The following is a 23,368-nucleotide window of genomic DNA, read 5'->3' on the forward strand; positions in this document are numbered from 1 at the left end:
GTTGCGTGTTTATTTAAATTACCAACGAAACGTTTCGTCGTAACTCATATGCTACCTTTGTTTACCTTTGGCTTCCTTTGACATATGTAGATTTATATGTAGATACATAAGTTAGAAGAGAGTATAAAAAGAAAAAAAAAAAATCCTCATGCACCCGAGATGTAAAGCTGTGTCCACACATGGTCGAAGACCGTCGATCGACATCGAACCACATCGATGTGTGGACACAGCCCAATAAATTTCCTTATTAGGCCAGCCACTCGCTATCAGGTAGACCTGACAGGTACGGCTGAAAAGGTCCACCTGTCAGGTCTACGTCTACCTGATACCTGAGCGTGAGTGGTTGGCCTCACACAAAATTGAAAGCATTACCTATCTAAATGTTCTAAAAGAGTGGTCCAAAAATTAAATGATCTAAAATAATGGTCTAAAAGTTGAATGTTCTAAAAAATGGTCAACGAGTCAGGGAGAGAGTTGGACAGGACTGGACTGTTGAACCAATTTCTTGGCCAAACCCTGACAAACCAGAGAGCTTAATCCATGCCTGATTTGTATACCTACTCACTTACTGTACTACATAAATATGAGTCATGGAAGAGGATTGACTTCTCGTATTCCAAGGAGTCAACTCGAAGACATTACAGTATATATTTTGTGTGAATATAAAACAGGTGGGAATTTGACGTATTTCCCACTTGTCTTGACGATCATCAGAAAGGACTACACGAGTAATGACATCATCGAGAATCGAGATCCATTCCATTTCAGATAATATTTAGGTGTCTTTAAGTTCATCTAAAGAGCTTGCACGAGTTATGATATCATCGAGCTGAATGTAAGTAAAAATCGACTCCATTTCTACTCACTTCATTATACTCTAAATGATTTCAGTTCTCCAAATGAATATTCATATTCATACCCTATTATTCATCAATAATTCAATATGCATTAGATGACATATTAATTTCGGGTAACACTAAACAACCGGTAGTACCCTGTGGGGAGAAAGTATTAATACCATACAATGCGAGTAATGCAACATTGATATACCCACTGTGAATTGCGATGCGACAATGCATGCTGTAATCTCAACTGGGTGAGAGCGCGAGGGTTTCATAGTTCAAATTCCGAGGTGACTCCATTTCAGATAATATAAGGATCCCGGTATTCTCAGTCTCAGTCATGGCTCTATTCCATTTCAGAAACAACTTCCAGTCATGGTCCTTAAAGATATGAATGAGAACAAGCATGGTAACGTTTTAAAGATGTTTCCCTTGTCATATTAAAGGAAATATTTCCACAATCCAGACAAATTCCCAGAAGTCGGCATCAGACTTCTTTTTGTCATTTCTTAATTAAAGCTCTCCCCGAGTTTATATCATCCCGTGCTGCTTCCTTCGTTTCCTTGTCTCCTTTTCCTCTGAGTTTCTGTTCTCTTCCTCTCATCCTGTTCCCACTTTCCTTCCCTTCTTTTTCCCTTGTTCTCTTCCTTTCATCCTGTTCCCACTTGAAGAGTTTATTGCCTTTTTCTCTCTTTGTACTCGAGGTACAACTGTACACAACAATTTGAATTCGTTCACTTCTTCAAGTATGAATGTAATTTTCGTTCTGTACATCGGTGTACAGGTCTCTCGCATTCCTGGCCTAGGTAGGCACAGAAAATTCAATTATGCCTTAATTAACAAGAGTGTCTCCTCTCCCACAGCCCTTCCTTCTTTATTACTCTTCCAGCATTCCACAACTCCGCCTAGACCTAGACAATATATTATATCTGTGCATACCACAGATAATCCAGGAATTTCCATCAATAGCTGGAACCTTGACATTATCCCGTAACTTTTGCCTTGCCCGTAGCAATTTACGTGAAAAAGAGAAAAACGCAAAACTACTCTAGAGGCTGTCTAAAGGTATGAAGGTTTTCTCTGTAATTTTCCCTCTTATACATTTCCCTCGATGGAAAAATTATAAAGCACTTAGAACGCCTTTTTACCTTTAAAGTATAGTTCCGTTGTTATAGAATCATGCATAAATACTAAAAAAAAAAGTTAGATAGAGGGAGCTGTAACTGCAAGGTTTTATCGTCCCGATAGCAAAGAGAGCATGAAGACAGGATAGGAAAAAGCCAGCCGTTCCGACAACGAACCTTACTTAACTGATTAGGATAAAATAGAGAAGAACACTCAGTTTCATGAGATTCGGATATAGACCATCCGTAGATGTCCTACACCTGAGCGCGAGCGCCCTTAAAGTAGAAACAGCAGTCAACTATGTGCGCACACAGCTTTATAAATTGATCTCTGAATGATACCTTGGTAAAGGTAGTGTCAATACTACTTTTATCATAAACTCATAAACCAAAAGGTAAAACTCATAAACCTTGCCCGTTGGTTACTTTGTACTTTCCAATAGTCTATCAATAGAAAGTGTCCAGGTTAGACAAATATCAGGCCTCAACAATACCAAGGTCCTAGATTGGTTCGGTGTCAGCTCCTAGCTATTCTTGGTCTCCTTATTTATTTTGTTATTGTATCAGTAAATCAGATCTACGGCCATAACAACAGACTCAGCACATTTTGCCTGCAGGACAACTATCTGGTATGTTTGGTAGAGCAAGTTCAATGTATCCTCTCTTTGCTATTATGTCATCTTTCTCTTCAACATACATAGTTCCAGCTACGAATACATGGTTCCAGCAACGAGCACACATGCACAACTTCCACTATTGTTGTGAGTTCTAGCATGCCTTGTTTAAACCAAACGTCATCGTGCTCGGGAAAAAATCACGTCTAGTTTAGATTTTTAGATGACTTTCTAGTTCTACCGCATTAAATTATGCCAGACACATTATGTACGTAGTTATGGGTAGGAGTAGGAGGTATTCGAACTATGCATAATACATTTATCTTACTTCTATGGGAGTAATAATATTGTAAGTAATTCTTAATCTAATTAGATACTATAGGTACACTCTACAAGTCTACACTTTATGAACTATGTACCAATAAGATGCATAGTGGGAGCAGTTATTTCAGTGGGACATATAAGTACTTACATAAGTACACAATAGTAAATGCTATTGTATGCAGCCCTGTTATACTTTTCTATGTGTATTTGACACAATGTTACAACTTTGGCCCCCTAGGTACTATTTTTATGATTACTTTTTTCGCCTTGATTAAGTACTCTGAAGTTTAATTATTTCCATCTCTCTGGGTTGGAATTCACAGAAAAACTTTTAATATTGTAGTCTGGTATGCATGGAGTTTTCACATTTCCCGTGAAACCTTTTCTGACTGTTAATGAGAAATAGTCAAATAGGTATTGTCACAATGCCACAAATTTTCCGCATAGATTTAACACGTTTGATGAAAATTAAAAAATATACGAGTGTGTCAAATATAATATTTTTATCGAAACAAAGTCCAAGAAAAAAAAGTATATAATTTACTTTATTTTAGGGGATTTTTTAGAGTTTTTTTGAGGGGGGGGGGTATAGAAGTTTTGGGCCCGTTTCTAAATTCCAAGTGTAGCTATAAGTGACACAAATTCAAGATTTCAGTTAAGATTTATCCTCCCAGGATGGAACTCCTAGCTCCGTCTATTGTTCTACCTCTTGGGCGAAGACCGTACATTTTTCAACACATTCCCAAGTTCATTACGTTAATTTACTGCGCCTCTTTTCTCCCTCTCCAGCTCTCTCTCTCTCTCTCAAAAAAAAAAAAAAAAAAAAAAAAAATTAATATGATGGGGGGGTACCTAAAATTAAGGGGGGGGGGGAGGGGGGTATAAGTTAATAACATTAATGTACATTCCGCTACTGAGAATTTTATGCTCAATCTATTTTGGCATGCATATCCGTTTGAACAATAAATGACAATCATTGGCTGTACTACATATGAGTCATGGAAGAGGATTGACTCCTCGTATTCCAAGGAGTCAACTCGAAGACATTACAGTATATTTTGTGTGAATATAAAACAGGTGGCTATTTGACGTATTTCCACTTGTCTTGACGTTCATCAGAAGGGACTACACGAGTAATGACATCATCGAGAATCGAGATCCATTCCATTTCAGATAATATTTAGGTGTCTTTAAGTTCATCTAAAGAGCTTGCACGAGTTATGATATCATCGAGCTGAATGTAAGTAAAAATCCACTCCATTTCAGATAATATAAGGATCCCGGTATTCCCAGTCTCAGTCATGGCTCTATTCCATTTCAGAAACAACTTCCAGTCATGGTCCTTGAGGATATGAATGAGAACAAGCATGGTAACGTTTTAAAGGTGTTTCCCTTGTCATATTAAAGGAAATATTTCCACAATCCAGACAAATTCCCAGAAGTCGGCATCAGACTTCTTTTTGTCATTTCTTAATTAAAGCTCTCCCCGAGTTTATATCATCCCGTGCTGCTTCCTTCGTTTCCTTGTCTCCTTTTCCTCTGAGTTCCTGTTCTCTTCCTCTCATCCTGTTCCCACTTTCCTTCCCTTCTTCTCTTCCTTTCATCCTGTTCCCACTTGAAGAGTTTATTGCCTTTTTCTCTCTTTGTACTCGAGGTACAACTGTACACAACAATTTGAATTCGTTCACTTCTTCAAATATGAATGAAAGTATTTTTCGTTCTGTACATCGGTGTACAGGTCTCTCGCATTCCTGGCCTATATAGGTAGGCACAGAAAATTCAATTATGCCTTAATAAAATTAACAAGAGTGTCTCCTCTCCCAGTCCTTCCTTCTTTATTACTCCTCCAGCATTCCACAACTCCGCCTAGACCTATACGATATCTCTATGCATACCACAGATAATCCAGGAATTTCCATCAATAGCTGGAACCTTGACATTATCCCGTAACTTTTGCCTTGCCCGTAGCAATTTACGTGAAAAAGAGAAAAACGCAAAACTACTCTAGAGGCTGTCTAAAGGTATGAAGGTTATTTTCTCTGTAATTTTCCCTCTTACATTTCCCTCGATGGAAGTAGTTTTAGATATACCGGGAGGAGAGGAGGGGTATAGCGATATAGCTGTCGAGGGAGGGGTATGGCATGGTCATGTAGTCATGAACAGGTACATGGCGTAGACCAGAGGACCTAATGCCGGTCATGCATGTGGGAGCAAGAGAAATATGCTCCTAATGACAATCATATTCATGTCACAGTTTACCATGCGGGGCCATGTCCAGATAATAGAACTTGTACCTTGTACCAGTACATGAGGTCTGACTGGAGTTTAGTTCAGTCCATTAGTATCGCACGACGCGAAAACCATTAGTGTGCAAAAAACAAGCCAAACACGTTTCAAATATGAGATCAGGTATCAGATAGACCTGACACGCGGACCTGATCAGGTGTACCTGTCAGATCTACCTGATAGTGAGTGGCTGGCCTAAGACGGCCGAAATCTCAACTTAAATACAGTGCTTTCACTGCCAGGGACACATCAGGGAGCCAGAGAATTTCAAAACTCGGTAGAAACCCTGTTAGTTTAGTATGTTTTTTTTTTACTTTCTATTACTACAGTATAGCGGAGCTATACTAGTAATGATTACTTTCTATTACTACAGTATAGCGAAAATCGGGAAGCCTGGTTAGGATAAAAACGCCTCGGGTGGGGATCGCACCCAAGACCTAGCGCGTACAAGGCAGACGTGCAACCCTCCAAACGAACTATAGGCTGACTAAGGTACTTTCTTATTTTCTATGACGAACGACACATAATTCTACATTACTTTTCTGCATTTTATTTTATTAGTGTCTCGTAAAATGCTTTTATCATTTCCAACATAAGTCTAAATTAAAATAAAGCACTCTCTCTCTCTCGAGATATGATACTCAAGGACCAAATCCTAAGTCATACTATGCTCTCTCGAGATATTCAAGGATCCCAAGCAAAACTTATCTTTGCACTAAATTGACATTAAGCAGCACGGTACTGTCCCCAGTGGAATATTATCATAGATCACATTCCTCTATTGAGAGATGGGAGAATATGTCATCATGATGTACATCTCCTATCATCGTGGAATTGTACCATTAGTGTACGAGTATATCTATCAGCAGACAATATGCTCCTAATGACAATCATATTCATGTCACAGTTTACCATGCGGGGCCATGTCCAGATAATAGAACTTGTACCTTGTACCAGTACATGAGGTCTGACTGGAGTTTAGTTCAGTCCATTAGTATTGCACGACGCGAAAACCATCAGTGTGCAAAAAACAAGCCAAACACGTTTCAAATATGAGATCAGGTATCAGATAGACCTGACACGCGGACCTGATCAGGTGTACCTGTAGAGCTTATCAAAACAAGGTACTGTGCCCGGGCCATAGTGTAAAGTGCCCGTGCCCCCCCTAATGACCGGGGCCACACAGTTTAAACTCGGTTTAGGTTAAGCAATCTGTGACTGGCTAAACATTTTGAAATTACCCATCAGATTGCGGCTACGACACAGACCACACGAGTCTAATGTAGCAGTTGTTTCATTACTACAAAATAAAAACGGCGGTGAAACACTCATTTTTTTTATATGTTTAAACTCCAATTGTAATCCTGGCCATTAATCGTTGATAGTGAGTGGATGGCCTTATTAGGAGCGTGGCCTGACACACTACCTGACGCCTGAGCATCCTAGATTGTCAAGGTTGAATGCTATATTGTCCTCATGTATTAAATTGCAGTCAGTCATCAATGTACCTACCTATATGAGTATACAAGTCCGAACTGTGGATGATGATAAACAAATTGGTCTGTGATATGGCCACTGTCTCCAAGATAACAAAACCCTATATAGTCCAGTAAGATGGGGATTTTTCCAGGAAAAAATTCCCAAAGTTTTTTTCTCGACGGTTTTATATGTATTTTTTGGCGCTTGTTAATGAGAGCTTATCAAAACAAGGTACTGTGACTACTGTGCCCGGGCCATAGTGTAAAGTGTGAATATTGGGTGCCCGTGCCCCCCTAATGACCGGGGCCACACAGTTTAACCTCGATTTAGGTTAAGCAATCTGTGACTGGCTAAACATTTTGAAATTACCCATCAGATTGCGGCTACGACACAGACCACACGAGTCTTGTTGCATTACTACGAAATAAAAACGGCGGTGAAACACTCATCTTTTTTTTTATATGTTTAAACTCCAATTGTAATCCTGGCCATTAATCGTTGATAGTGAGTGGCTGGCCTTAGGAGCGTGGCCTGACACACTACCTGACGCCTGAACATCCTAGATTGTCAAGGTTGAATGCTATATTGTCCTCATGTATTAAATTGCAGTCAGTCATCAATGTTCCTACCTATATGAGTATACAAGTCCGAACTGTGGTTGATGATAAACAAATTGGCCTGTGATATGGCCACCGTCTCCAAGATAACAAAACCCCTATAAGACAGATACTTTGTAAAGCATTGTTTTCAGGTCCATTTTAACTTTTCCCTGCATCTTTTTTTCACATACCTACATAAGTATAGCATTTATTGAAGAATAATTAGAGAAATGATAGAATCACATACATACATAGAATGCAGATGCTCTTGCTCTGGGAGGACTAAGGACGGACATTTATGAAATTCCAAAATCTCTTAAATCATCATTTTCTAAAGGCATCACCTTCGCGAGACAGCCATTGTTCTCTATCCATTGCCATCAACTTCATCTGGGAATACCTATGTTTCATCATTCATCAGGTCTTTCACGTTATGGAAAATATGAAATCCTGGGACGTCCTCTTTCCCAAGACTCTGCCTTCAAAAATGTTGTTTAGAAAGGAATTATCTGTTAAACTTCACTATAACTCCACACGTATGCGACAAACATGTTTACTCGGACAATTTCGAGTCACAAAAAGCGTTCACACGTACAGGGAAACTGTGCTTTCGTACAAAACTTTTGTTCGCCAAGAGAAAATCAATTACAGATACTTTGTAAAGGATTGTTTTCAGGTCCATTTTAACTTTTCCCTGCATCTTTTTTCACATACCTACATAAGTATAGCATTTATTGAAGAATAATAATTAGAGAAATGATAGAATCACATACATAGAATGCAGATGCTCTTGCTCTGGGAGGACTAAGGACGGACATTTATGAAATTCCAAAATCTCTTAAACCATCATTTTCTAAAGGCATCACCTTCGCGAGACAGCCATTGTTCTCTGTCCATTGCCATCAACTTCATCGTCTTCATCTGGGAATATCTATGTTTCAGCATTCATCAGGTCTTTCACGTTATGGAAAATATGAAATCCTGGGACGTCCTCTTGTCCTCTTTCCCAAGACTCTGCCTTCAAAAATGTTGTTTAGAAAGGAATTATCTGTTAAATACTTCACTATAACTCCACACGTATGCGACAAACATGTGTACTTGGACAATTTCGAGTCACAAAAAGCGTTCACACGTACAGGGAAACTGTGCTTTCGTACAAAACTTTTGTTCGCCAAGAGAAAATCAATTATAACCATTTCACATGGGTTGCGTGTTGAAAACCAGTTACAAATTATGTTTTAATAAACTTTTTGGTACCTATCTCTCGTTATTATGAAATTTCATTTGCAGAACGTAGGTATATATGACGCACAAGCCACTCTAAATATACATGACATAAAAGCGAAGGGTAACTTTTGTGTGTAGGTAGAAAGTACCTAGCATTTAAAGTTTTCTAGTGACGTACTTTTCATGTCCATATGACTATTGTGACTTACATATACCTGTGTAGAGGGGAGTAGTCAATTATAAATCTGTCCAATGTTTCCCCAGACATAAATAAAAGTTTACACAATCGTACTCGTGACAGTTCAGCCCACAAAAAAGTTCCACAGTCTGGAGAAATATTGTGGTTTTCAGAAGGTCTGTCAAAACAGGTAGGAGGTACACATCAAAAAGATATTTCCTTACTTAATTATCAACAGAAAGTAACATTTTGAGGTGAGTTTTTTTCTTTCTTTTTCTCCTCTTTCTCCCACCTCACTTTTCTTCATTTAAAAGCAACTCCTCTGAACATCAATAAAGTTTGACATTCAAGAGTTGTAGAGCTTCGAATTCCGCTTAAAAATGAGTTCGAATGCCACCCATTCTTCTCTTCAAAAAAAGGAAGAGAAAAAAACCATTACCCCGTACTTTCAGAACTCAATCGAAATTTTCATTTTCCACCAAAACGGTGTGCGGTTTTCAACTTTTAATTCAAATGAGACGAAAAGTCAAAGCATCACAGCAGTTAGTACTGTTGTTTACTTTCCAATTCCGACGTCAAAGGAAACAGGGTGACACAACCGCGGTGACGGAAATACTGAGAAGTCTGAGAACTGATTGTAATAAAAAATTAATTTGAAAAACAATAATTGACATTTCCCAATAAGAATATACAATCCTATCGTACTCGTATAACTACATAACACATATACAATCCTATATGATACTCGTATAACTACATAACACATATACAATCCTATTGTAGGTACCCTACATGATTTTTGACTCCACGACGCAAAGCGACGTTACCATTAATAATAAAAAATTAATTTGAAAAACAATTGACATTTCCCAATAAGAATATACAATCCTATCGTACTCGTATAACTACATAACACATATACAATCCTATATGGTACTCGTATAACTACATAACACATATACAATCCTATTGTAGGTACCCTACATGATTTTTGACTCCACGACGCAAAGCGACGTTACCATCCCCATTCTTCTCTTCAAAAAAAGGAAGAGAAAAAAACCATTACCCCTTACTTTCAGAACTCAATCGAAATTTTCATTTTCCACCAAAACGGTGTGCGGTTTTCAACTTTTAATTCAAATGAGACGAAAAGTCAAAGCATCACAGCAGTTAGTACTGTTGTTTACTTTCCAATTCCGACGTCAAAGGAAACAGGGTGACACAACCGCGGTGACGGAAATACTGAGAAGTCTGAGAACTGATTGTATAATAATAAAAAATTAATTTGAAAAACAATTGACATTTCCCAATAAGAATATACAATCCTATCGTACTCGTATAACTACATAACACATATACAATCCTATTGTAGGTACCCTACATGATTTTTGACTCCACGACGCAAAGCGACGTTACCATTGTAGATGGGTAGATGCAGATGCCTAGTTGTCTACACAAAACAGGAATTTAACGCGACTCTTTTGTTTCACCTAGAAGAGATAAGACACTAGGCACTAGGATAAGACACTAAAACATGGGGGTAAGACACTAATCCTTTCGCATTCGGAAAGGTAATTAATATAAACTTTTAGGAACCATTTCAAAAGAGAAACCTTTATTTTTATGGACATTTAAAATCCAGCATCCAAGGAAAAGATTTATTGAAAGATGCGAGAGAGAGAAAGTTCGAGACATTTTGTTCGAGAAACATGGGTTGATTGTTTGGAACCCATTTTCCAAATTCATGGATTAACCGGATAAACTTGTTTATCAGAAAATCAAGGAAAAGATTTATTGAAAGATGCGAGAGAGAGAAAGTTCGGACATTTTGTTCGAGAAACATGGGTTGATTGTTTGGAACCCATTTTCCAAATTCATGGATTAACCGGATAAACTTGTTTATCAGAAAAAGGAAAGAAAATTCACCCAATATGTGCCTAAAGCCATGCTACAATATGTCTCCCTATTTGGTCTTCCAACCTGACCTTTCGACCGATCGTTGTGTGTGTACACACGATTTTTGCGCAAATTTTACTCGTTTAGACCTGAAATTTTTTGCAAAAATCGACGGAACGATCTGTCGAAACACCAGGTTGCAAGACCATCTGTCGAAAGGAAAGATCAAGTTGGGAGACTAATGGGGAGACTCGGTAGTAGGCATATTGGACTTTATGCAGAGCAAAAATAGCACACTAATCGGAAGACAATTGCCAAGTCTGGGGAGCTATTGTGACTTCAAAACAAAATTTGAGGCACATCCCCACACAACTACTTTTTTTTGCAAAAATAGACACCAGGTTGCAAGACCATCTGTCGAAAGGAAAGATCAAGTTGGGAGACTAATGGGGAGACTCGGTAGTAGGCATACTGGACTTTATTCAGAGCAAATATAAGTAGCACACTAATCGGAAGACAATTGCCAAGTCTGGGGAGCTATTGTGACTTCAAAACAAAATTTGAGGCACATCCCCACACAACTACTCTTTTCTTTAGACACAAAACAATTCGAGGAAGCAAAAGCAAATTAAATTTTAAGTAAAATGCAATAAAAGCGAAAACCGTGTAGGCAGTAATCCACAATGTTTTGACAGCTTTCCCTACAGTGTAGGTAGTTGCTTTGTTTGCTAAAACGTTCTCAATAAACAGCGATGCTGTCTTGATTATAAATCTGTATTTCTTGTAACAATTTTTCAACAAAACAGGTGTAAATAAAACCCAATTTATATTTTGTACTTTTCTTCTAGCATTGTTTATTTTGCTCTTCATAGGGTAACGTAGATTAGAAAGAATAAGGCAGAAAGAGGTTAGCTCCAATTTACCTATATTTTGTACTTTTCTTCTAGCATTGTTTATTTTGCTCTTCATAGGGTAACGTAGATTAGAAAGAATAAGGCAGAAAGAGGTTAGCCATCTTTTCGTCCTAACTTTAGATACACCATCGAGGAATCCACATTTGAGGGAGCTAAAATAAAAATAAAACTTATATTGCACGCATGTGCTAAGCTCGAAATCTGATTATTTACGAAATACGAAGACCCAAATTCCTGTCAGGAGAGGTTCATAGGTAGGCTTACCAGACGTCCGGTTTTCGGCGGACATGTCCTCCTCTTTATACGTTTGTCCTCCGTCCGCCCGCCTTTTTAAAATATAGCAAAATGTCCGCCTTTTTGAAGTTTTGACTTCAAAAACCTAAATTACGTAATATATCTTTTTTTCCCTTGAGAAGAGGAAGTCCGGAGGTAATAAAATGAAGTGTTCAGTCATTAATAGAACACCCTGTAGATAGTGTATTTTTTCTTGCATCATGGCCATTGACGCACAAGATCAATATTTTTTACACCCAATATTAATAGAATTAGAATACTTTACTTCAAAAACCTAAATTACGTAATATGTATATCTTTTTTCCCTTGAGAAGAGGAAGTCCGGAGGTAATAAAATGAAGTGTTCAGTCATTAATAGAACACCCTGTAGATAGTGTATTTTTTCTTGCATCATGGCCATTGACGCACAAGATCAATATTTTTTACACCCAATATTAATAGAATTAGAATACTTTCTTATTATGACTCATGGGTAATAGGGAGATATCTTTAAAATAGTGGAAAGGACACCCAACACCACAGCAGATGTTGGATAGTTTATTTTAGATATGTATTACTTATTTTATTCTTAGTTATAAGGAAGAGTGGAACTTGAGGTTTGTCAAGAATGAGTTGGAGTTGTTTTCAGTCAAATCTTTTAAGTAGATCAGAGTCCCATCTTTTGTTTGGAAGACAAAAGGACAAATTGCAAACACCTAAATTAATATTTAGTACCTACATACTTACTACCTAAACCTAAAGAATAAGTAGGTAGGTAAGGAAGAGTGGAACTTAAGGTTTGTCAAGAATGAGTTGGAGTTGTTTTCAGTCAAATCTTTCAAGTAGATCAGAGTCCCATCTTTTGTTGGGAAGACAAAAGGACAAATTGCAAACACCTAAATTAATATTTAGTACCTACATACTTACTACCTAAACCTAAAGAATAAGTAGGTAGGTACCTACCTACTTGAATTAATGTGATATAAATACATTGACTCCTTTTTGTACCCAGTTAGACTAGACCTCAAAAAAAATCGGTAATCAATTCAGGTAATTGTAGGTTGTATGTAGGTACCTAAGTAGGTACTTAATTAGCACCTAAGCACTAAATAGTTATGGGTGAAAAACATGGATTATTATGTAACAAATTATTGAAAGGCTTACCATTTCTGGACACATCCAATTCTACTAGGTTTTCAAAGTTTTGGATTTCAGGTGGCAGCCTGTGAATTTCATTGTCACTCAGACCAAGCTTCCTTAGCCTGTTGAGTCTAAAGAAATCTAAGTAATTCTTCCTTGTTAGATGTTAGACAGTAAGGTGGGGATAAAAATCTGGTGTGAACATCACACAACTTTCCTTATCCTATTGAATGATGCTTATTTGAGTGTCCTTTTACCCTAACTTTTACAATATCTCTAACTGTTTTGCCGCTATAGCTGAAAACCGCCAAAACACGGTCGAAATCTGTCCAAAAGCGGTCAAAATACCGCCTAACTCAGCAACCATCTCAACCAAACGTTTTGTGTTGCATCCTTGTCACATTTGTGAACTACATACTAAATTTCAAGTCTCTAGCTATCTCATACTGTTCCCGAGATATTGTTAAATTACACCGAAAACCGCCAAAAAGCGGTAAAATGCCGCCAACCGTTGCACCGGTCTTAACCAAAAGTTTCGTGTCGCATCCTTGTCACATTTGACAGCTACATACCAAATTTCAAGTCTCTAGCTCTTACCGTTCTCGAGATATTTTGTTTACAGACAGACACACAGACACACACACGGACCAATGGCTGAAACTTCGGATTTAGGAACAGACAGACAGACACACACACGGACCAATGGCTGAAACTTTGGATTTAGGCTCTAGGGACCTCAAAACGTGTTTTGGCACTAAATTTTTGCATGAATGCAAAATTTGCAAGCGTGCAAAATGAATTGCAAAACATTCCGCAAAACAAAGTAATCACAAGAAATCAATTAATCACAAGAAATCGCACTCGGCAATTAAAATTCTAATTTATGAGGTCCGTATGTCTCGTGACTACGTAATTTAGTGGGAATACACGCGAGAGAAGATGGGTTTAACCCTGCGGTAGTGGTGGCGCTTTTTTTTTCAAGAGGTTTGATAAAGGGAACTGTAACTGCTAAGGTCTTATCGTCCCGAAATCGAAGAGAGAAAGAAGACAGGACAGGAGAAGGCCAGAAGTTCAGAGAACAAACAGCAGCGCGCACACTGATCATACACTTACAACACTTCAGACATTTCCAACATTTCCATCCAACATGTTGGAAGCTTCTACACCGCACACCAATCATACATTTCCAACATCGATCGAATGTCGGATGCTCAATTCAGTTTCAGTTTAGTGTGGTGTGTGATTGTGTGTGTGGGATGGGTGGGTGTGTGTGTTAGTTCTGTGGTGTGTGTGTGTGTGGGTGTGTGTGTGGGATGGGTGTGTGTTAGTTCTGTGGTGTGTGTGTGTGTGTGTGTGGGATTGTGTGTGTGGGTGGGTGTGGGTATGTGGGATGGGTGTGTGTGTGTTTGTGTGTGTGTGTGGGATGGGTGTGGTGTGTGTGTGGGATGGGTGTGTGTTAGTTCTGTGGTGTGTGTGTGTGGGATTGTGTGTGTGGGTGGGTGTGGGTATGTGGGATGGGTGTGTGTGTGTTTGTGTGTGTGTGTGGGATGGGTGTGTGTGTGTGTGTGTTGGGTCTGTGGTGTGGGATGGGTGTGTGTGTGTTGAGTTCGCCCTAGTTTATTAAAAAAAAATCTGGTGTGAACATCACACGACTTTCTATTACATTAAGTCGGACAGTTCTAAAAGTTTCACCATTCGATTCCGCGTGAAAAATCACATGAGATTGACTATTCACTTGCTTATTTGGTAACGGTTCACAAATAAAAGAGAAATTTGTCGACACAGGGACCAGATTGGAATTTCGGCCCACCATGAGTTGCTGTAAACCCGTGCCGACGTCCAAAGCTGAAACACACCATTCACATGTGATTAAAATGCTCGTAATAATCAAATCTAGATGAGATCATTGTAATTTTACTGTTGTTAAAAAGAAAGAAGCGAGCCTAGTTAGCTTAGTTGGTAGTACGTCTGCCTTGTAAGCGCTAGGCCGCGGGTTCGATTCCCATCCGGGGCGGATTTTTTCCTGATGGGATAATGTTCGTTCTCGGAACGGCTGGCTTTCTCCTATCCTGTCTTCCTTCTCTCTTCGATTTCGGGACGATAAGATCTTAGTAGTTAAAAAAAAAGAAAAAAAAAGAAATTCCTAGTTTGAAGATAAAATAATACCATGGTCAATGGTGAAAATAAGCAGGAAAATGAGAAATGATACTACAACCCTAATTGTTCCAATGGGGCTCAACCACTTTTTTTTTTTCTTCGCTGATAAAGGAAGTTCGAAACACGCTGATCTCAATAGAAATGCTTAAAATTTCATTTGAGGCTTCCTAAGATGAGAAATCTTCGTTTGAAATTTTCGAATTTTGAAACGCACAAAATTTTCTCGGGCAGCCATTTTTTCGTGATGACGTCAGTTCATGTGTCAGTTCGTGATGACGTCAGTTCATGTGTAAACCATGGCTGTTTCAACGTTATTTTTTTTGTGACCTTTTAGCGACATTTTAGGGGATTTAGGTACCGTTTTGGATGTTTTTGAGTGCGCCAATGCACTTTTTGGGTACTTTTCCATCGGAATAGGACTCTATCTCGAAAAAAATTGTCATTTGGTTGAGCCCCTATAATTTTTTCGGGCAGCCATTTTTTCGTGATGACGTCAGTTCATGTGTCAGTTCGTGATGACGTCAGTTCATGTGTAAACCATGGCTGTTTCAACGTTATTTTTTTGTGACCTTTTAGCGACATTTTAGGGGATTTAGGTACCGTTTTGGATGTTTTTGAGTGCGCCAATGTACTTTTTGGGTACTTTTACATCGGAATAGGACTCTATCTCGAAAAAAATTGTCATTTGGTTGAGCCCCTATAATTTTCGCGGGCAGCCATTTTTTTGTGATGACGTCAGTTCATGTGTCAGTTCGTGATGACGTCAGTTCATGTGTAAACCATGGCTGTTTCAACGTTATTTTTTTTGCGACCTTTTAGCGACATTTTAGGGGATTTAGGTACCGTTTTGGATGTTTTTGAGTGCGCCAATGTACTTTTTGGGTACTTTTACATCGGAATAGGACTCTATCTCGAAAAAAAATTGTCATTTGGTTGAGCTTCTATAATTTTCGCGGGCAGCCATTTTTTCGTGATGACTTCAGTTCATGCGAGGTCGTAAACCATGGCTGTTTCAACGTTATTTTTTTTGCGACCTTTTAGCGACATTTTAGGGGATTTAGGGACCGTTTTGGATGTTTTTGAGTGCGCCAATGCACTTTTTGGGTACTTTTACATCGGAATAGGACTCTATCTCGAAAAAAATTGTCATTTGGTTGAGCCCCATTGTGTGGACGCTGCTTAACAGGCTATACATATTAATCCATAATCTAGTTTCTAGCTCATCGGAGGTCTCATAGTCCAGACCTCAGTCGTTTGGGGGAACAGGGATCGAGACACACACACACACTTTTCACACTGGTACACTCAACATGCTTTTGCATTAACCCGGCCGCTGCGCGCTGGGCAAATAAAGGTATAATTTTATTATATTTTATTCTGTTTGAACTAAAGGTAATTAGGTAAGTATACTATCTCAATGATTCGAGAAACAAAACCGATTTGCCTGCACTCGGTGGAGATCTCGCCAAAGTGAAAGTAAGATCGCAGCATGCATCATGTAGCACAGATAGACCGGTAAGCCATGTTGCTGAATCAACACTCACCACTCACTACTCTAGACACCAACAGAGTCTACTAGTAGTTCTTAGTGGTAATAAGCTCCAGATGTTCTATTATACAACAGAACCGAGAGGTAAATGAACTGTCAAATCGCGAATTTGCTATCACTGTTAGAGTGGTACACCGCTCTTGAGAAGAAAGTACACGTCAAAAATAGACAGAAATGAATCAAGTGGGGGAAAATTAAGATAAGGCAGAGAAAAAATCGGCCTGATAAGACAAAAGCCGCGGTGTAAAGTTCAAAATTTAATTGCGAAAAGTATAAAAAACACTAGAAACCTATTGTAGTCAAATGGAAGAGCTTGAACGAATTTCTTTGCGAAAGTAGAAAAATGATTGAATATTCTTTTAGGGCTTGGAAAAAAATAAAAACAAACTTGGAACAGAAATATTTTTTCTGACTTTCTCGAGCTTTTAATTGCGAAAAGTATAAAAAAACACTAGAAACCTATTGTAGTCAAATGGAAGAGCTTGAACGAATTTCTTTGCAAAACGTAGAAAAATGATTGAATATTCTTTTAGGGCTTGGAAAAAAATAAAAACAAACTTGGAACAGAAATATTTTTTCTGACTTTCTCGAGCTTAAAACGTAAAATGTGCTTTTGGAGTGAGTTGAGATTGAGAATGAGACTACTAGCTTGCCTGTGTGACGTATAGACCAATAAGAAGCAGGTGGCGTGATGCCCCCCCACCTCCCTCCTTCAAACAGAGTTCAGAAATATTATTTCGCGTCTGCGAATTTCTGCCTGGGTCTGTTGAACGGAGTCTGAGCCACCTCCCTCCTTCAAACAGAGTTCAGAAATATTATTTCGCGTCTGCGAATTTCTGCCTGGGTCTGTTGAACGGAGTCTGAGTTGACATTTCTCTCCGGTGTCATTGCTCGCTTGAGTGTGAGTCATTACTCGCCAGAATGCGCGCTGAGGTACTTGGTAACTGACCGCCAAACTTTTTGTTTTCGCTTTTCGATTGTGTGAGCCAGCCTAGTTCGCTTATTTATTTTGGTAGTGCGTCTGCCTTGTAAGCGCTAGGCCGCGGGTTCGATTCCCGCCCGGGGCGGATTTCATCCTGATGGGATAATGTTCGTTCGAATACTTTTCTACTATCTACTAGTAGGTTTCTATGTACCTAGCTATCTACATAGATTCAACAAAATCAATGAAACTACTTCTATCTGGAGATAAGATAACTCGAGAACTAATGGGAATATAGCACTGAATAAGTTGATAAGATAATGAAGTATCGAGTATTCCCCTGATATGCCATATCCAATAAGATACCGGATACCAATTGTATCTACCTATGTAAGATATCTTCCGATTTGAACGCAGTGAATAAGTTTTAACTCAACAATTTTTAAGTACATTTCGTTCAAATTAAATATAGGTACTTTCTTACTTTTTGTCTTTTCTATTTGAATGAATCACGCTCCAAGTTTTTACTCAAGATTTTTCACAGTACCTAACATACAAATACCTACAGACTTAGGTACCTTGCATGCCTGTCACAGTGTTGGAAGAATTGGGGTGAAAAAAAAAACCCCTTTGGACGCCCAGAAATAATATCTGGGCTCCCTCTTGGTCCTATGTTGGTAGGTGCCTGTAGGTATATGTTTTTAATTTCTCGCTATATTATGTATATCATTTTTCATAACTCTTTATTTTTACATAAACATGAACAAAATAAAGAAAACAAATTAATGTATGTAAGTAGAAAACATTATTTAGTGCCCCATCAGAAGGGTGGGTATCTAAGACACTGTCTTGCAGCATTATTTCGCTGCTAGGGAATTACCTAGGTATGTAGATAGTAAGCAATATTATTAATATTAAAGATTCATATTTATAAATACAAAATATGTCTCTTAAGGGTTTTTAAATCCAGTTTCAGTGACGTTTCATTCAATTTCAGCTTATCAGCAAAGCAGGTTTTTCGAGTATTGCCTATTTGTGTTCTTGTTCATGGAATGAAAATTGAGAAATTAATATTTTTATAAACATACTGTTCATAAACAGTACTCGATTGCACCAAGTTGTCGAAATAATATGAGTTATAGCTCTAACAAACCTGACCGTCCTACCCCAACAGTCTAAAGATTAACTAAATAGGTGCGTACTCTATCTACATATTTACGAGTACCTATATTTACTTTATTAGTAACTGATAGGTACGTATAGCTAGTTTCACAATAGTATTATGTGTTATAAACCGGTTTTTCTCTTCAGTTGGGTGTGTGAGGAAATTCGTACGGGATTTATTGGGAATGTCGCTCGGGAAAAGTAACTTGTGATTTTAAAACAAGAAAATGACCGTCAGTCACTGGGCCGACCTGACCCATGTTCCATCTTGCCCGATCTTCCCCTAATTCCCTAATAATTTATCCTTCTTCTCGTAAATTATGTGCTTCTGTTGGATATCCGACAGGTCCAAAATTTATTCATGAATCCATAGAATGAACAAAACATAATAATATATTATGTGAAATTTTCCTTACATTGTAAGTATTTGTTTTCCTTGTTGAATAACAAATAAGGATAACGAAAAACATTCACAATATTCTAAGCAATGTACAGGCAAAAGTAAAACTTTGTGTTACATACTCGTAAATTTTAAATGTACATAAATTTTAAATCATTAATTGTAAATCAAATGGTAATAATCTTTTCTTAGAAGCTTTATTATTATAATTAGTTTAGCATAATAAGATCTCTGTATTGTAAATTGTTATTCAAAATAAATAAATAGGTAATACAAAAAAAAAAATCCCACCAATTTGTACGTACCTACCTATACTCTATACCTAAGTACTCTATAAGTAGGGATATTACCCACTTATTGGCAACATTAAAGCAACCCGCATTGGCTCATTATTCCACAGTAAATCCATCGTGCAACCGGCCCTCAACCTGCTGAAGACTGGAACGAGAAAATACCGGCTAGTTTTTTTTTTTTTTTTTTTTTTTTTTTTTTTTTTTTGGGGAGGTGAACTCTTAATAGATCACGTAGGTACTTGGCTGTGAAAAGTTGTCACAATAGATCTCTAAAGGTCGCAATGATAGTTGTCCACGTCACCAAGAAGTCAAGAGAGGTCCTTCCTCTCAGAAAGAGTTTAAATTTGTTTTGGACACACATTAAAGAGAGTTATGAAATAATATTAGCTTAATGAAGAATAACTTTAATGAACTCTTAATTAATGAATCAATAAAATTATTCAATGATGTAATTTTGTGTTCAATTTCAAGTCATCACTAGGGTTTCCAGTTGCCAGATGTTTTTAGGCCGATATCGGGACATATCAGTAAAAAGAGTCAGAAAATCAGGGTTTTCCGAGAAAAATCGAAATCAAAAAGGTCTAAAAAATCACGAAGTCCCGACCAAATCAGAACGTCTGACAAGTTGACCAAATCATCACTTGAACATCAACATCAGAACATTGTCGGAAATTTTTTCAGCTCGTTTGGCACAGGATTTTGTCACGAGATATCGCGAGATTGGAGAATCTGACGCAATATTTGAAACAATATACCATGACTTCACACGAGATGCCTAGTCACGTGTCACGTGATGTCATGTCTGCGTGACCTAGATGCCTATCGAGTTGCGCGCAGTTCTGATTTGCAAGAGAGGAAACCTGCAAGTCCTTACTCAAGTCTAGAACTGTTGGTTTTCATGAACAGTTTGTTTATGACCGTTTGTTTTATCGACTTGTTCGAATCTGGAAGGTCGGTGTGGTCAGGGCTGACTAACCTGTGACCTGTGAACCGCGGTCCAAGGCGCGAGCAAGACGGGAATATGGACCGTTCAAAAAGGGGTAGAAAATGTGTAAAAAAGGTCACCAGTAACTTATACTCTTCACGATTGGGGGGAGGGGTTTTTATTGTTTACTTAGACAGGCAGACGGCAAAAGAAAAATTTGGAGCTTAGCGGACAAAATGTTAGAGAAAAACAATTCAGATAAAAATAAGAAATAATATTTTATCAAGACAATTACGATTAAAAGTTTTTAAATTGGTGCGTCGGTGTGGTCAGGGCTGACTAACCTGTGGCCTGTGAACCGCGGTCCAAGGCGCGAGCAAGACGGGAATATGGACCGTTCAAAAAGGGGTAGAAAATGTGTAAAAAAGATCACCAGTAACTTATACTCTTCACGATTGGGGGGAGGGGTTTTTATTGTTTATTTAGACAGGCAGACGACAAAAGAAAAATTTGGAGCTTAGCGGACAAAATGTTAGAGGAAAATAATTCAGATAAAAATAAGAAATAATATTTTTATCAAGACAATTACAATTAAAAGTTTTTAAATTGGTTAGCTTTCGATGTCATTCAGGACATCATCTTCAGACCAAGATAGATATTCTAAGATATTGACTCTATCGCAGCAGGAGTAGAAGAGAGGAAAATGTGATTCGAACAGTTCAAAGGGTATGAAATTGAGCGCCTGTACGATTTTTCCCCTTTAAAAGGTTAACTTTCAATGGAGCAGTTGCAGTTGGGTAAAAATTATGAATAAAAGGTCGATTCCTACGTAAAAAGTTGTGAAAAATCCAAATCTGAAGAAAAACTTTACGGCTCTGAGGACCAAGTTCTTGTCGGTCCAAATCGCTCAGACTTTGCAGAGAGATTCGGTTTAGGATGTAAATCAAAAGTGTCTTACTATAATAGTTTAACCTGTGATAGTAGGTAGATTTGGTACAGTCACTGTTTAAATTTGGCAAACTATCGTAAGTACCTACAGTAAGGCCTGAAGATAAGAGGCCCTTGTTTCTACGTCGCGGTCGTTTCTACGTAGACGTCAAACGTCTAACCCAGTACGTTACGTCAAAGCTACATAGGATACCCATGAAAGTGGTTACTGCGTCTCAAAATCGCTCAGACTTTGCAGAGAGCTTCCTTCGGTTTAGAATGTAAATCAAAAGTGTCTTACCCTAGTTTAGCCTGTCATAGTAGGTACAGTCACTGTTTAAATTTGGAATTTGGCAAACTAATTAAAGTAAGGCCTGAAGATAAGAGGCCCTTGTTTCTACGTCGCGGTCGTTTCTACGTACACGTCAAACGTCTAACCCAGTACGTTACGTCAAAGCTACATAGGATACCCATGAAAGTGGTTACTGCGTCTCTCGATAAACCCAGTACATAAACAAGAGTAGGTACCTATGCAATCAGAATATTTTAAAGCTATAGATACCTGAACAACTGAGAGCGAAAGAGAGAGAGAGAGAGAGAGAGAGCCGGAAACAGGCTCCGATTAGCTCAATATAGGATAGAGAGAGACTGTAGTACATTCTAGCAGTATAACTGAGAGCGAAAGAGAGAGGGAGAAAGAGAGAGAGAGAAAGAGAAAGAGAGAGAGAGAAAGAGAGAGAGAGAAAGAGAGAGAGAGAGAGAGAGAGAGAGAGAGAGAGAGCAAGTTCACGTAGCATCCCATAGGTGAACTTGCTATACCGCTAGGCGCTAGGTCCTAGGCTACCATCTACCTAGAGAACTATGGTAGAAGGATTAGAGATAGGTCCCAGACTAAATCATCTAGGACTCTAGGTCCTAGTTTCCTAAAGAACTTGAAACTTTGCAATTCGCAATAGATATGAGTGTTATGTTTATGACGTATAATTTTAAATTTTACAGAAGAAACCCCTTTAAAAACATTGCAATTAATTTTGGACATGCCCAAAACCCAGCTTATTAATACCCACATATTAAGTTGATGTAGATTACATTTTATAAGAATGAGAGAGAATAAATTGTGGAAGTAAAACTTCCCCTACAGATAGCTCAAATTATGAAAGCTCATTTTTGTATTTAACCTAACCCTATAACACTGGTCACTCCTCAAATATGACGGCTAATTTTTGCAGCAATTTTCCACTGACATGACTTCTGAAAAAGTACCTTTAAATTCAAATCTCTAACACCCTTAAACCTGTCATCCATGATCAAGGATTTGTTTTCTATTAGGTATGTGCTTACGGAAAAATACATCTTGATTTTTGTAAACAACAGTTGTGCTACAAGGAAGTTACACATCAAATTTAATGTCTTTGCTAGTCAGTGAAGCTATAAAGTTTTAATTGCCCTGTTAACTAGCATTTTTCCAAGTATCTTAATATTATATTACGTGAAAAAATGTTCTCAGAAATACTACCTAATCTTTTGAAACAAAGGGTAACATGGAATTATAACAAACATTGAACCACTTTTGCACATAACTGTATGTAACACTAACCTTTGGTAGATCACGAATATGATTGGCATCTAGCAAGAGTTCCTCTAGACTTCTGAAGTAGCGTAAAACATCGTTAACAAGTTGGTTGTTTGTGTAATTCGTAGTGTTTTGTACCAAGCCATGTAGGAAGAAACAGAGGGTTGTATGGAACAGTTACCTTTGGTAGATCACGAATATGATTGGCATCTAGCAAGAGTTCCTCTAGACTTCTGAAGTAGCGTAAAACATCTTCGGGAACGTTAGGTAGTGAGCAATGACGTTTGTCTACATACTCCACTTGACGGTTGCATCCTTTGAAGATAGGAATACAACGAAACATTTTTCATCTGTTAACTAACACACCGGGGTTCGTATTTACACATAACACAAATTTATTTCAGTTAAAATAATTCTATTAATTAAAATTTATCATTTGTTAAAAATAAATAAAAACACTACTTCAAAACACAACCTATTTACACCCATCACGCAAGAAGAACTGGTATTTTCGTGATGTGACGTCACGTTCAACAGCAACACACCTCATGTGATGAGCGCT

General features: G+C 38.1%; 1 protein-coding gene across 1 annotated transcript in view; it reads right to left on the reverse strand.

Moving 5' to 3' along the window:
- Window positions 1-22,997, reverse strand: part of LOC103505322 (protein lap4) — a gene marked incomplete at its 5' end in the record, with an annotated part of 90,571 nt that extends 67,574 nt beyond the window's left edge. Inside the window, 2 exons of the mRNA XM_026820647.1 lie at window positions 12,921-13,037; window positions 22,988-22,997. Of these exons, the coding sequence (XP_026676448.1) occupies window positions 12,921-13,037; window positions 22,988-22,997 (127 nt within the window). The remainder of the gene's footprint in view (window positions 1-12,920; window positions 13,038-22,987) is intronic.
- Between the last annotated feature and the right edge of the window lie 371 nt (window positions 22,998-23,368).

Source organism: Diaphorina citri, unplaced genomic scaffold (assembly GCF_000475195.1).
Source record: "Diaphorina citri unplaced genomic scaffold, Diaci psyllid genome assembly version 1.1 scaffold164, whole genome shotgun sequence".
In the NCBI taxonomy this organism is placed as follows: Eukaryota; Metazoa; Arthropoda; class Insecta; order Hemiptera; family Psyllidae; genus Diaphorina; species Diaphorina citri.